At 34.0% G+C, this 15,005-nt stretch overlaps 1 protein-coding gene across 1 annotated transcript; it reads right to left on the bottom strand.

Annotated features, from left to right (window-relative positions):
• Positions 1–3,775: 3,775 nt before the first annotated feature.
• LOC141447327 (pallidipin-like) lies at positions 3,776–10,918 on the bottom strand. Its single transcript, XM_074114764.1, has 6 exons — positions 10,852–10,918; positions 9,995–10,127; positions 8,028–8,161; positions 7,025–7,125; positions 5,993–6,208; positions 3,776–3,979 (listed from the first exon to the last, which is right to left on the bottom strand). The coding sequence occupies exons 1-6, from the start codon at positions 10,857–10,859 to the stop codon at positions 3,837–3,839; spliced, it is 735 nt and encodes a 244-aa protein (XP_073970865.1). The 5' UTR covers positions 10,860–10,918; the 3' UTR covers positions 3,776–3,836.
• Positions 10,919–15,005: the final 4,087 nt, after the last annotated feature.

The raw sequence follows: 15,005 nt of genomic DNA, 5'->3' as shown, positions 1-15,005 counted from the left end.
TCTGTATTAAACATTGTTTTTTTTTTCTAGAGAATTAACTTGCGCGAGTTGTGACATCACTCTTCCACTAAATAACAGGAGTTATTTTTCTTTTTATTGTTACCATTAATTTGACCTTTTTCTAATGGCAGCTTGTATTGGATAAATGGGTTAAATATATTAAAAATACACAAAATACATGAAGCGTGCCAGTCGGCTATATTCAACTATATTTCTATTATACAAAAAAACAGGGGTTAGCCAAAAAGCGCCCCAACGAGACAATCAGTGTTGCCACTGGGAAAGCATTATGTGGTATACAGTGAGTATATAAAAAAAACGTACAAATATAAAAGAATATAAAGTGCATAGTTCACATGTCTATATCTGACACTCTCCCTCATTGAATATGCACTTTGGTTACCGCAACCCACCCTCACGCACAAAATTCAACAGCTTTGGTTTGTTGAGAGCCTTGGTCAGCATATCTGCCAGCTGTTTCTCTGTTGATATCGGTTGGATGTTTATGGCTCCTTCTTCCACGACTTCTCTCACAAAGAAATGTCTTATACGTATATGTTTGGTACGTCGATGCATTTCCGGGTTTTTCGCAAGTTTTATAGCCGCCTCATTGTCCACGTACAGATTTGGTGTGATTCGAAGACCGCCGAGCTCATCGAGAAGTCTCCTCAGCCAAACCATTTCGCGTGCAGCCTCACTCGCAGCCACAAGTTCCGCCTCAGTAGTGGAGATGGCGACGCTTGTCTGTCTCTGACTAGACCATGAGATCGCTCCTCCGGCGTACTTGGATATAATACCTGATGTAGAACGTCCGGTATCGGCGTCTCCACCAAGGTCTGCGTCACTGTAACATTCAAGGAAACTTGAATCTTCTTCCGGTCTATAAACAATTCCAAGTTCCTCTGATCCTTTTAGGTATCGGAATATTCTTTTGACTCGTAGTATGTCGTCAGCAGTTGGGTTTTCCAGTGCACGCGACGCAACGCCCACGGCGAACGCAATATCCGGTCTTGTTGAGACCATTAGGTACATCAGTGCGCCCACGGCCTGGCGATATGGAAACCCATTATCTTCCTTTGGTACGGATCTATTTTGTGAAGGATCGATGATCGGCGTTGACACTGCCCTGCAGTTGTCCATTCCAAATCTTTTCAGGATTCTTCTTGTGTAGCTCTTTTGATCTATTTTGATCATACCGTTATTTTCTTGGGATATTTCCAGTCCGAGAAAGTAAGATAAATTCTTATGACTTACTTTAAATTCAGTTTGTAGAGCCTTTAGGAAGTCGTCCAATTCAATGTTATTGGTTGAGGCAACAAGGCCATCGTCGACGTAGAGAGCGATGTAAAGTTGATTTTCGCCCCTTTTTCTTGTGAATAAATAGGGATCGGCACTGCTTGAAGTGAATCCTAACTTCTTTAAGAAATCTACGAACCTCTTATACCAACATCTTGCCGATTGCTTCAAGCCATACAAGCTCTTTTTAAGTTTACAAACTTCGCTTGTCCCGTTATTGTATCCTTCAGGTTGTTCAATATAAATCTCTTCGCCCTCGTAAAGGTCTCCATAGAGAAAGGCTGTAGATATATCGAATTGAACAAGTGACATCCTTTTGCTGGCAGCAACACTTAAAATGGATCTTATTTTTTTTTTTTTTTTTTTTTTTTTTTGCGCGTCAACAGCTGAGGTCATTAGCGCCCGGAGCTTTTTCCAGTGCACTACCGGCCTCCGGACAGTGTTCTCTCGTTACAGACAACACTGTCCATCACCGGACAGTGAGCTGTAAGAAGCTCCTAGGAAGAGAAAATCTAAGGGTCAGCTGCTGGATTCGAACCCGGGACCTCCGCGTGGGAGTCCAGTATGCTAACCTCATAGCTAATCCCTTCCCTTAATGGATCTTATTGTGCTCATTTTTGCAACGGGGCTAAATGTTTCATTATAATTTACCCCTTTCTGTTGAGAAAATCCCTTGACTACTAGTCTTGCTTTATATCTTTCAATAGTTCCGTCAGGGTTCTGTTTAATTTTATATGTCCATTTGCAAGGTAGAGCTTTCTTGTCTTTAGGAAGATCCTGAAACACCCAGGTATTGTTGTCTCTCAACGCCTTCATTTCAACATCCATGGCCTGTCGCCAATTCTTAGAGTCCTTTGACCTTATGGGGGATATTGAATGCCTTTATGGACTTGAATAAAGATTTATTATTGCTCACATGGTTTGTGGCGCCGTTGTCTACGAACCAATTATCTTCGTCACATGCGGCAGAGAATACCTCACTGTCGGTGGCGTGTAATACCATGTTATTGACGGAAGCGGGTAAGGACTTGTCTTTGGGAGGTCTGCCATCCTTTTTCCATTTGAGACATCTCGTTATAACGTGTCCTCCCTTGCCACAGTAGTGACAGATAAATTTAGATTTATATTTACCTTTTGACACAGCAAGGGCCTCTTCTGAGTCCGAACTCTTGGCGTGATTCGTCGCGCCTGATAACGCTCTCTCATGTGCGCACAGCTGACTAGTCAGATTTTCAACTGTTCGTTCGCTCTTTGGCATAAGAAGCCAGCTAGACTTAAACGCGAAGTATTGGTTAGGTAGTGTCTCTAAAATTTTGCAGATAAGTAGAATGTCAGGTAGATTTTTGACTTCTACACCTTCTGACAGCTGGATGTTGAGGTTGTTCCAAATGTTTTTAATTTTTGACAAATGATTTGCCATGTCATCTTCAGCATTAAATTTGTAAGTGAAAAATTGCATGCATAAATCAAAGGTTTTGTCCTCGGTAACCCCTTCATAGAGTCTGTGCAGCTCCAACCATATTTCTCGAGCTGAAGTGAATCTCATTACTTTTGTAAGGGTTTCTTCTGTCATGTTTGTCGTTAAAATCAACATTGCTTTAGTGTCTGCATTAATATATGTTTCTAGTATTTTGTTGTATTCACTTACTTGTGGATCGGTGCTATTAGGTGGAAGTTCGGCGGGTTTTATTAATTCACCTTTTATGACTGCTTCTCCGTTAGGAACGGACCTCAATAGGATAAGTACTTTGTACTTCCATGAAGCCCAGTTGACTTTTCCTTCCAGATTACCAATGTTCACTTTGAAATCCATGTTTCCGATAAAAAATAAACTTCGGTAAATAACAAGGAATCTAACCACAAAGAAAAACAATCAAAGTTCACCTTTATCACTTTTGCATTACTGGGTCCATAACCTATTGGATAAATGGGTTAAATATATTAAAAATACACAAAATACATGAAGCGTGCCAGTCGGCTATATTCAACTATATTTCTATTATACAAAAAAAACAGGGGTTAGCCAAAAAGCGCCCCAACGAGACAATCAGTGTTGCCACTGGGAAAGCATTATGTGGCATACAGTGAGTATATAAAAAAAACGTACAAATATAAAAGAATATAAAGTGCATAGTTCACATGTCTATATCTGACAGCTTGAACCACGGAAGCATTTAAAGTCATTGCCACCTGGAGCGTCTTGCTCCACCGGCTTCCGGACAGTATTCTCTCCTAACAGACAACACCGTCTATCACCGGACAGTGAGCATTGAGAAGCTCCTAGCGAATAAAAACCTAAGGACCAGCAGCTGGATTTGAATCAGGGATCTCTGCGAGGGAAGTCAGATTTAATTCTATCCCTGCTACGATGAAATTTCATGATGATAACAATATTTTCATTATATTACAATAATATACTCAGTTGCTTTATTATCTAAAACGACAGTTTTTCAACTGAGAGTTTCGCATCAAGAAATAAATCACAATATTGTGTTTAATGTTGGTTTATTTAAGATAAAATACAAAGCTTTTTGCACTGTTTATACTTTTTTCTTTGACCCTGCATTTTTACACATTTCCCGAGTAACAAACGTGTTTTCCTCCCATTTATATTCTTTAAATTTTTGTTTCGCCGCATTAGGAAGTCCAGCACCCTCTTGTACGTTCAATACCACATAATTATCTGAAAAAATAAATAATAATAAGCTTTTAAAAGTCATTGAAAGCCATGGGAGTAGCCAGTAAAATTAATTAGGTTAAATAGCACTAGAAGAGTAATAGGAATTGGATTAAACCAATCTTAGCAATCACTTTCAGGACATCAGTGATATAGTTAAGTAATATACGCGACACATTGAACAGAAATTCACTGCTCAGGAGATGGTTGCTTTTCTAAGCTTTACATATTCGAATTCTATTCCATTCATAGTTGTATTTTTTTTAATAAACTCTAAGTTAGTCATGAATCATCAGCTTCTGAAGAGTTTTTGAATGGATTTAAGTCAACATCTGAGAACTCAGGTCACTGAATAGTAAGACGCTTCTTGTAAGAAAAAACAATTGGCAGGCTTGTAGACGTGAACCTGGTATCTCTGCAAGGTAGTCCAGATAACCAATGGCTGAATTGTTCCTTTCCTTAAATGAGGAGAGAAGAAAAGTTAGAGATAGAATGTTGAAGGCAGATAACTTGCAATGGCAAAATCATAGCGACAGCCAGCAGTTAGTACGTTAGTTAGTTCATACGAATGATCTTCTGAACGAAGAGGTTTATTGTTCCAGCAGAAAAAATTTAAAAAATGGTCCAAAATGTTCGCAAAAGCTGTAGTTAAAATATATCAGAACTATTTTTAGCTTCATAGTGATTACTGAACCTTCCTCATTATCAACTCTTTTAACGTATTCTTTTTAGAATTTATTGGCCAATTCTAGAAAATAAGTACTTCAAAGTGCATAAAAATAGATACACAGTATTCTCTTAAAGTTTTACTTCAATGGATAAAATTGTCATGAAGGCGAAAACCAATTTTTTGTATTCTTTGACTTTAACACTCGAAAAATTAAAATAAAAATAAAATTACTTGCCAACATACTTTCGGGTATTCTTCCCTCCAAATTATCGTTTTACGTTTATAATGATAAAGAGGAAAAGGGATTGGTCAAATTCAGGGGTAGTTAACCTCGTTCCTAATCAGGCCTACTAGGAAACGATTCAAGCTCTCATAGTGGGCTAGGGGGTTTTCTGCGATATACTAAAGTGCAAAATTTTACATAATTTGCAATCGACCACTTACTGCAAAAATGATCCTGTAGATCCTGATGAAGTAAGGTCTTAATTTAAGCTGTATCGATGGTTTTGCTAAAATGCACCATCAAATGAAATTTTCTGTGTACCAAAAAAGTAAGTACGATAAAGCAATCGCCTATTTTTCATACGAGGCTTAACATCCAACCACCAAATTTGGTGTTAGGCAAAAGTGCACACTTTACTATTAACCTTTTTTCTAACAAATGAATAGAAGCTACGCCCTGGATTTCAAATTGGGATCTCCCATTCATAAATTCACCTTTCATAACCACTAACCAATACGAGTCCAACTTTCTATATACTATAAACATACGCAAAGTATAAATAAAATATTTTTACTAAATCTCCTCTCAAAAATTACGAGAACTTTGAAGTTTTATTTAATTAAGTTACTGTTGATCCGGCGGGCGGTAAGAAAATTTTACCATCAATGAAGATACGAACGTGGGCGGTAGGACTATCACTTGCCTAGTTAGTGGAGTGTGGACTTACAAGTCGAAGTCCCAGGTATAAGCCTTTAGATTTGTTGTATCAAAGTTCTACATCAATGAATAACATTGTCTCAAATTGCCAAATGATGGAGGGTGATGTCTGTAGAGGGAGAACACTGCCTGTGTAGAGCAGCAGTGCTCTATTTAGTGTTCAAGTTTCAGATTCAAGATGTACTTGTTTCTTAAGGAAAATAATTCGAAGGGAAGGCATTTAGAAAAGAAATAATTAATAAAAACTCAATATTCGAACCACCTGTTGTGAAACCAATCCGTGATTCTAAGAACTTTTAATTTTATAAAAGTTACCATTTATTTCTTTAATGAAGTTTCTCTATTGTTTTGTTTCCCTGATGTTGGCAGTAAACTTATAATCATTGCTGAAATAATTATAGTTTCTTACCTACAAAATTTTTTTGGTTGTCTTGTAAAGTCTCGCCACATCTATGAATTAAAGTATATTTCTCATAGTCTGTGGAAAGTACTGTCACTTTTAGTGTGAAATCTTCTTTATTGTCGCCTTCCCTCATCTTTTTTATAATCTCCTCAACTTCAGCTTTTTTCTGGTCTGTGTTAGCGTCTTTTAGTAATTGTTCCTTCATGTAATCTAGGTCTAAATCTAAAAATTTACTTTATATATATTGAAAATATTTATATAAATTCTGTAAAGCTAGGAAGTAGTTAAATTTTCAAATTTAAATGCCAAATTATTAAATATTTATGAAAAGATAATATGTATTAACTAAATCAAAATATATTGAATTTATATAAAAATTATCAATTGTTATAAAATTTATAAAAGTACATCTTCGGTGGGATTCATCAAAACATTTTTTAAAACCGAAATTATAGTTCTTAGAAAGCCCCAATAGTTGTAAGAGAAACTACTTCAGAAAAAGTGGGTTAAAAAGTTGAATAAAACTCATAAGGTTTTTCAAACGTTTCTATATGACTGAAATTAAGAACTGAAGTTTGAAAGAAATGTTGAGAACATGATTATTTGCCGTTTAATCAACCCTACACTTAACTTTTTAAACTTTAAGATTTTGTTAATGAGATGTTAAGGTAGGTGATCGCTAGCCAGCTCTACCTTGCGATGATCTAATCAGTTTCTTGAATCCACACTCAGAGCTCTCCCTATTACATTTTTTAGCATTGACCTCTCATTTTCATTTCACTAAATTAAGGCGAACTTGTATTCATAATCAATTAAGTGCTTTATATTTCATAACAAGTTCATTTAATTTTCTATTTCTGCAAAATAAGGGGTTAGCTTGTTGGTCAGACGAAAATAATTACCATAAATCAATGTAAATATTTGTATTGCAACGTAATTTAAAACACATTCTATTTTAATTGAATAGTTTATATTCCATTTTTTCCTTCCTTCGGCAAATTTCAATATGAGGTCCTGTCTGGTGAACTAATTACTTACCATATTTTTGAATGCAACTGAAAGAGAATTTTCCTTTTCGTGTAGTATCTTCGGTGCCAGTACAGTTCGTTACATAGCTATTTATCCCTAAATCGTGTTTTCTGTAAAACAATTTTTATAATGTTAATATAATAATTATTATTAATAATTATCTGTTAACGGTTGTGTCTAAGGTTGAGTATTGGAGAAATGATCGGTGATCTGATGATAAGCTTTCTGGATCTCGAGATATAAATTATCTTTATTGTTAAAAGTAACAAAGAAATCAAAAATGACCTGTACTTTTCTAATATAGTTGAAGTTCCGAAACTATAATTATTACTAAGTACTAACAACTCTTAAGTTGCTATTGGCAAATCTAACATTGGATGTTTGATACTGAAATCCCTCCTACAATGAATGTCATATCTAAAGTCTGGAAGAACTTAAGAAAAGATTGTAATGATACATTTAAGTACAGGCCTTGACTAATCTAAGATAAGTTACTGCCATAGATAGACTAATATTAATAAAAACTATCTTAAGAAATTATATAGAAGGATTATGGAGAGTAACAATTTGAAAGACCAACTTGTGTATTTCACAGCATTGTTCGTTACGGGTAATCAGGATGACTGTTAAGTTTTATGTCTATTTCAGAAATAATCTTTTAAAGCGTCGTTGGTCTCAGGCCATCGGATGCCTGACGCCGGATGTCAGAAAAGAAGTCGCACTCATTAATGTCTTAATGGACTATCTCGGATACCAATCATTGATTGACCGCCGTTCACATGTTTAAACCACGTTCTCTTCAAGCCGCCATTCGATGTTCTACTGATGCATAGCTTTAAAAATCTTAAATAACAATAACAATTGTTATAAATCGTTAATCACCAATTTGCTCTCAGTAATTCTACTTTTTCAAAATTAAAATTGAAAAATTCTACTCTCTGCACTGAATTAAGGTATGTTCTTACAATACTTCATTTTTTTTAGTGCGTTCTAAAATTGTATTCATATTTACCCATTTCCATTGAATTCAAAATTGTATCTTATGGTGCCACTGAAGTCTTTGCTTACATGAAATTCTCGACATACACCCAAGCGACCGCCGTACCTTGCATGCGTCGTGTACAGATGTTTTAGCTTTTTAAAATACTATGAAACAAAATCAGTACATTAAACGGGTTGATCTTATATTTACAATAAAATGAGGTATTACGCGATAGAGTTCAGATAGATACACAAAACCGAAAAAAATATATGTATTAGTTATATATTATGTATTAGTAATTTAAGGTATGAATATATTTCTTAATCTACTAACATTTTGTAAATTATGCTTAAGCTTTGTAAGCTCTTATTTATCGCACTGTTGCTCTTTAATTTTCTTTTATTCCCCGTAAGATAGGTAAGCTTATGGAGTCTGTCTGTGAACGTATCAACTTTGCATTTCATTTAAATATTTTACTTAGTTACTCATTATTTTTTATGTGAACTCTAGTTTCATATTATTGTTTAATAGAAGTATTTTTTTAATTATTATTTAAGAGTTAATTTCTATTCAGAGTGTGTTCTTCTCTTCGTTTTTTGTGTCTCTCATAAATAATTAACTATTATAAAATGAATGATGGCTGTTCAAGTAAACTATTTCTCTTGGAGAAAAAGTTCACAAACAAATGTTACATCTGTCGTAAGGCATGCTGATTGTGGAAATAATGTTCTCCAATATTGACAGACAAGATTGATTTTGTGACTAAATGAAACACAGAAGTGATCTAAATAATTTCTGCATAAAAATTTGAAACATTTTTACCTAACCCAGAAAATAAAGATAAATTAATTGCACAAATATTTTAAGTTTAGAAAATGAATATTCTGTTTTTATATTTGAAGTTGAAAGACTTAATTATTTGTCAAATTTAAAACCCATCTCAACACTTTTATAATAATACGTTTAGAATTACTAATGTTCCTCTACAGAAGGAAGATAAATTTATACTTTTTATTGGCGATAGGACAAAATCTTGGTCACGAACTTACTAAAGTTAGATTTAAGTCCCAAAAACGCACTCGTTGATTTTTATTCCTTCTATTGATTCGTTATGGATTTGGATTCATTGAAATGGAACCATCATTACGGAAATGAGTCTACCGAATTGTGGCGAATGGATACGAGAAACAGTTGGTCCACCGCTTATTTTCCAATCAGAGATTTGTGTGTCACTATGTAGTGTTTTGGATGAGCAAACACCCAACCGTTTCGATCAGTTTGGATTATCGGGCTGTGGTCTAAGGAGAAAACTCTATGAAAGACGTCTCATAACTAATCCTTTCTTTTCTTTGTAGAAAAAACATTTATCCAACATATAACAGATGCTCTAGGTGGCTAGTTTTAGGGTATTTGGTCGGGAACAAGTCGATGGTAGAAGACCTTAGGCTGCTCCCCCTTAATGTGTTGCTTGATTTGTACAGACAGTGTTAATCATATTTAGTTACTATAGTTGCTTTTCTTTTACTATGCAACATGGGCCAAGTTGGGCTGAAGGTAGCGCAGGGTTTCGCTCATAACTGATGTGCAATTGAAATAGGCAGTATGAATTTTACAATTAGCTTCGTAAATTACTCATAGCAAATTCAAAGTCCCATCTGTGTAGAGTTCTGCCAACTCGATTATCATTTATAATTAATATAAGAGATATAAAGTTTAATATATTATACTACACTCAAGCAATTGCCCAAAATTCCTCTCAGATCTTGCTGAAAAGTACATTGGGAAATCACAAAATTTTGGAAGCTATGAACTCTCTATTAGAGAATAATTGTTCTACATTTAGTATTAAATTTTAAATTGAACTATAATTTGGAATTAGATTTGGGATTAGAATTAAAATTAAGAATAAAAGTAAAAAATTAGACTTCTTTAATTGAGCAAAGTATTAATTTTGAACAATGTTTTGTTTTATTAAACTTTTATTTAATAACACGTACCTCCTTCGAATTAAAGCCACTCATAGGTCGTACATCATCACATTTGGTAAAATCATTACCACTGTCAGTAGGACCACCACCAATAGCAAATGCGAATGTTAAAATTCGAAAGAAAAAGGTTACTGCAAGGAACCTGCACAAAATGTTTCACAATAATTGATATACAACGTCTTATGTTCGTGAAGGAAGGAAACGAAATAGACTCTCAATTTTCCAGTACCTTGTCGTCATGATAAGTAATTTAAATTGTTTACTGCGTAATTACGTATTTTTTATTTTTTAAATTTTTGAACGTTCCCTACGAAAATGATTACACGAAAGCAGAAAGATTCTCTCAAATAATTAAAAATATCTACTTAAAACGATCTGGAGATATGATATATATTTAAACTTTTGATATTGTGTAACTTTCAAATAATTCAAATAATTCGTCCAATTATTTAAGGTCAAAAGAGAATTTTCACCTTAAACACAGGCTTTGAGGGCTACTGTTACAGTGAGATAGAATATTTCCTCTTTGTGTATGTGTTACCCACCATAGCTGAAAAAACTAAAAAATAGAAATCTTTGAAATCTGCCATTTCGACCAGTTGCAACTAATGAAATGGCAATAATATTTTGGTCCAAATTGGTAAACCTTTAAAATGTTCATCCTGAATTCCTAGATACAAACAATAACATCTGTAACAAGACCTTCGTTCCTTTCGAATATTCTGCGATTTTCTAGGGAGCCAAAAGGGGTTTCATTTGAAGTTGGTCTGGCTTCATTCAACCATCATCATTTCATCATCGCAAACATGTGTAATGAGTTTAACTAAATAGTCATCAAAAGAAAAGAAAGCAGCTGTTTTACTTACGTGTTCATGTTAGCGAGGTGAGATATATAAACTAAATTTATTCCGGAACAGCCTACTCATACTAAATCCCCCACTCATAATTTTTATGAGTAATAATTATAAATACGGATTTTAATTAGAAGGAAAAAAATTCATAAAAATATCATGTATAACTGTTGTTTGTATTGTTGGCGCCAGTAGTTTTTGTTGTGCTCTGATGGCCTCCAGACAGTGTCTGATGTATCATTGGACAGTAAGCTGTAAGAACAATATAATAATAATAATAATAATAAAGTATATACATTATTTTTAATATTAAAAAGTATATACATTATTTTTAATATTAAAAAGTATATACATTATTTTTTTAGAAATAAGTATATAGGCATGGTTACATGCAGCCATCTGCCAGAGTTTACTATAAATGAAAAACTAGCATTCTTAATAAAACAAAGAAAACTAAACCTAAAAAAATTAAAAATAAAAATAAATACCAAAATAAATAATACAATAAATAAATGAAATATATATGATAATAAATTCTAAGAAGAATCTGTGATCATCCAGATGTACCTAACTCTCCAAGCATGTCGAGCTAAGCGAATCAATTGGCGAGGATTTACTTGCCCGGATAAAAAAGCAACAATTTCATCCCTTGCAAAGAGTTCGCTTACCGAAATAAAGAACCCGAAATTCTGCTAATAGAGGACACTTTCCCAGAAAATGGTATAGCTCTTAGCGGGTATTGAAGTTACAGAGAGAACACATTTCAATGTTGGGATTCCTGTCAAGCCAAGGTCTACAGTTCCAAGTATAGTAGCTCTCCCTTCAGCTTAAATAGCCAGCGAAGTTCCGAGTAGTTTAGGTTCTCGGAGAAGAAGACCGTAACCTTTTCCCGATGATCTGCAATCAAAACTCTATACAATAAAAACCGTTCGGATACTACTGCACAATTTACAGTCTCCACCAGACGAGACTTATTAATGACATCTGGAATTTGCAGAAGCTGTTTAGGGCAATCAGAAGGGGCAACTAAATAGCAATGAAAATTATATTGGTAACACCTGGTGATAGTCAGCCAATAAACTTTATTTCTAATAACCTGGAGGGCAACAATTTTAGATAGACGGTGATCAGGTAAAGATAGAACTTTAATTAAATATTTTAAGTGCAAATGAAGGGTACAGGATTCTAAAGGCGGCAACTCAGTCTCTATGGCTATCATGTATGAAGGTGTGCCAAACCATACAACTTCTTTATAAAAAATCTGTGAAATTTTTTTAAGATGTCATAAGATTGGAAACCCCAAACTTAGTAACCATAGCAAACAACTACGCGTGAGACACTGTTAAAAACTTGAATTTTAGCGTTTAATTGGATATTGTTATTTGTAATAAATTTGGACCTGACTCTGTTTAGACCGAGTTTAGCCGAGGAGACTCTTTCTTCAAGATGGGGGATATGGGAAAGGCGGGGAGTTAACGTTACACCCAGGTACTTGTACCGGTTTACTATCTTAATTCTTTCGCCTTTATAAAAACCACTTCTCAGATGCCGCAAGTCTGCCTCCCTTACGAAAAATCATTATCTTTGACTTCTTAAGATTTACTAGTAAATTCCATTGGTCAAAGTAATTTGCTAAGATATTAATATTTCTTTGGAGACTTAATGGGTTATCGGTTATAAGAACCAGATCGTCCGCGTAAAGCAATATTTTGATCTTAGTGCCACCTATTGTAACGCCACCTTCTTAGGATAGAAGGAAGGTCGTCTACAAACAGAGAGAAGAGAATAGGGCATAAAAGACATCCCTGTCTAACTCCTGAACCCACCCGGAAATATTCAGAGATTCCATCTCTACCACGAACTGAGGATAAAGCTGAGAAATATAATTTTTTTAAACAAATCAGAAATTTAGAGGAAATACCCAGGTTGAACAATTTTTTAAAAAAGAGAAGAATGATCTACGAAGCTGCCTTCAAATCGAGGAAGAAATAATAAATTTTCCTACCACTTTCAGAGAGTTTAAGGTATATTAAGCCAGTTAAAATGAAAATATTATCGACAGCGGAATAACCGCGCCTAAACCCGGCCTGGCATTCGCTCAACAAATTATTGTGTAACACAAATTGTTCCAACCTACTGAGCAACAATGACGTGAATATTTTAGCTAGAGTGTTTAAACATGAGATGCCCCTGTAGTTGGATACCTCATTGATATTTCCTTGTTTGTCGAGAGAGAATATTATAGATTTACTAAATGATAAAAGAGGATTGCCACTTTTATAAATTTAATTAAAAAAGGCTAAGAGACTAAAGTCAATAAAGGCGGAAGTTACATTTTTGTAAAATTCATATCAGGCCCTGGTGCTGTATTGTTTTTAAAGAGAGAGAGAACACGAAGAAGCTCGCCAAGTGAAAAGGGAGAAGCCAGCTCATGGGAAACAATAAATGGATCTGCTTAAGAAATAGAGGAAACAAAAGAGAGATTGAGTACAGGTTTCCTTGGCAACCTTGAAATTACTCTCAAACCAAATTATCTTACACTGAACTCAGAACGGCTCATGAGCGAACTTTTTTTCTTTGCTCACTGACTTTCCTATAATTTTGTATATTATGTCGATGCTCAAGAACCTCAATCACTGTGTCCTTGATGAGCAAAACTTGAAAAAAAAATCGTAAATAGTTCTGACTTGATTTTTGGTTAAGATGCCTTTAAAAAAACCCCTATATGTAAGATTGTAGATAAAATCAATCCATTTTACAAAAATAATTTTTCTTGAAAATTGTTTGTACGATTTCTTTTAACTTTATACCAATAGCACATATGTAGATCTAAAATCATTTTATCTTGATAATTTGTTTTAGTGAAGTTGCGTCACAATCTTGTTTTGCGATAGAAGTTCTTTGGAACTTCTAGACCAGGACAGATATTGGCACAAACAATAACATTCTCCTATTTCTCTTTTGTAATCCTAGCGTTCACACGTTTTCAGTGAAAATTCAATGCATGCCGATCACTTCAAATCTTTAGTAAATTAATTTACTAAATTAAACCTAAAATATTCTGAATTCTGATAACGCAGAAAAGTTAAATTTCTGGCACACCTGTTTGAATAATAAATAAAACAAACATTACTGGTGCAATTTTCATTTTTACAAAGTTTGCGAATCTATTTTCCAACTACACACAATAATGTTTAAATTCTTGGCACTTAGGAACAACAATTTCAACAATAACACACCTGTACTCATAAATAAATATTTATATATCTTAACAAAATATCGTTCACAGTTTAATTCTTTGTAAATTGTATCAGACAAATATAGCACTTTTCTACTGAAGAAAGTCATTAACAAAATTGATTATTTTAATCAATTAAATGACTGATCTGGATGAACGGTTGCAACCAGAACATCCCCAGTTCTGGTATGTGCATCTTCCTCCATCCTCGACCTCTAATTTGGTTGATGGTAATAGACTTTATTATTATGATTATATTTTCAGCATTTAACGCTCATCACTTCTTATATTTATATTGTAATAAATCAAATAGGAAAATACAAAAATGTCAAAGGCTTTTACTGCTGCCTTAATTTCAAGTAATGTTTTTATATGTCTCTAGTCTGAAAGAATGATTAAATAATGATCTGTTTCAGCTGAATCAGGGAAAGTCTAAGAAAAAAAAATTCATGATATTAAGGATTAAACACCTTAACAAAAACTTACAGATTTCATTAAACAACAGAGGGTACACCAATCATCAAATACCCATCATTTCATTCATACTTCAGCTAGTAATTTCAGCTCGTTAGGGACTTTAAGAAAGCTTAAATACTTTATTTAAATTTGTGTACAATTTTTCTCAAATAATTTCTCTTACTGCGATTGGGTTTTTTAAGTATGTACTTTAATTTCGCTTTTAAACGATGTTTTCATGAATCCTTACAGAAGATATTACTTACACATTACAAATCCATTGTACTTTTGGAAATTTTATAAATATTGATATCATTTAACTAAATTAAAATATTTTTTTTCAAGGATTTATCAGATATCACAGACCTTTATGCTGGCCTAAATCTCATCCCATTAGATGTACAACTTCTAGAATTCCAAAAGCCATATCTGGTTAAAATTTAGTAACGACTGACACCTCATTCATGAAGTTCGG

This window comes from Rhodnius prolixus, unplaced genomic scaffold, assembly GCF_049639745.1.
Source record: "Rhodnius prolixus isolate KJV_2025 unplaced genomic scaffold, Rpr scaffold_7, whole genome shotgun sequence".
In the NCBI taxonomy this organism is placed as follows: domain Eukaryota; kingdom Metazoa; phylum Arthropoda; class Insecta; order Hemiptera; family Reduviidae; genus Rhodnius; species Rhodnius prolixus.
Note: the sequence above shows the minus strand (reverse complement) of the source record. Positions and strands in the feature narration are given on the sequence as shown.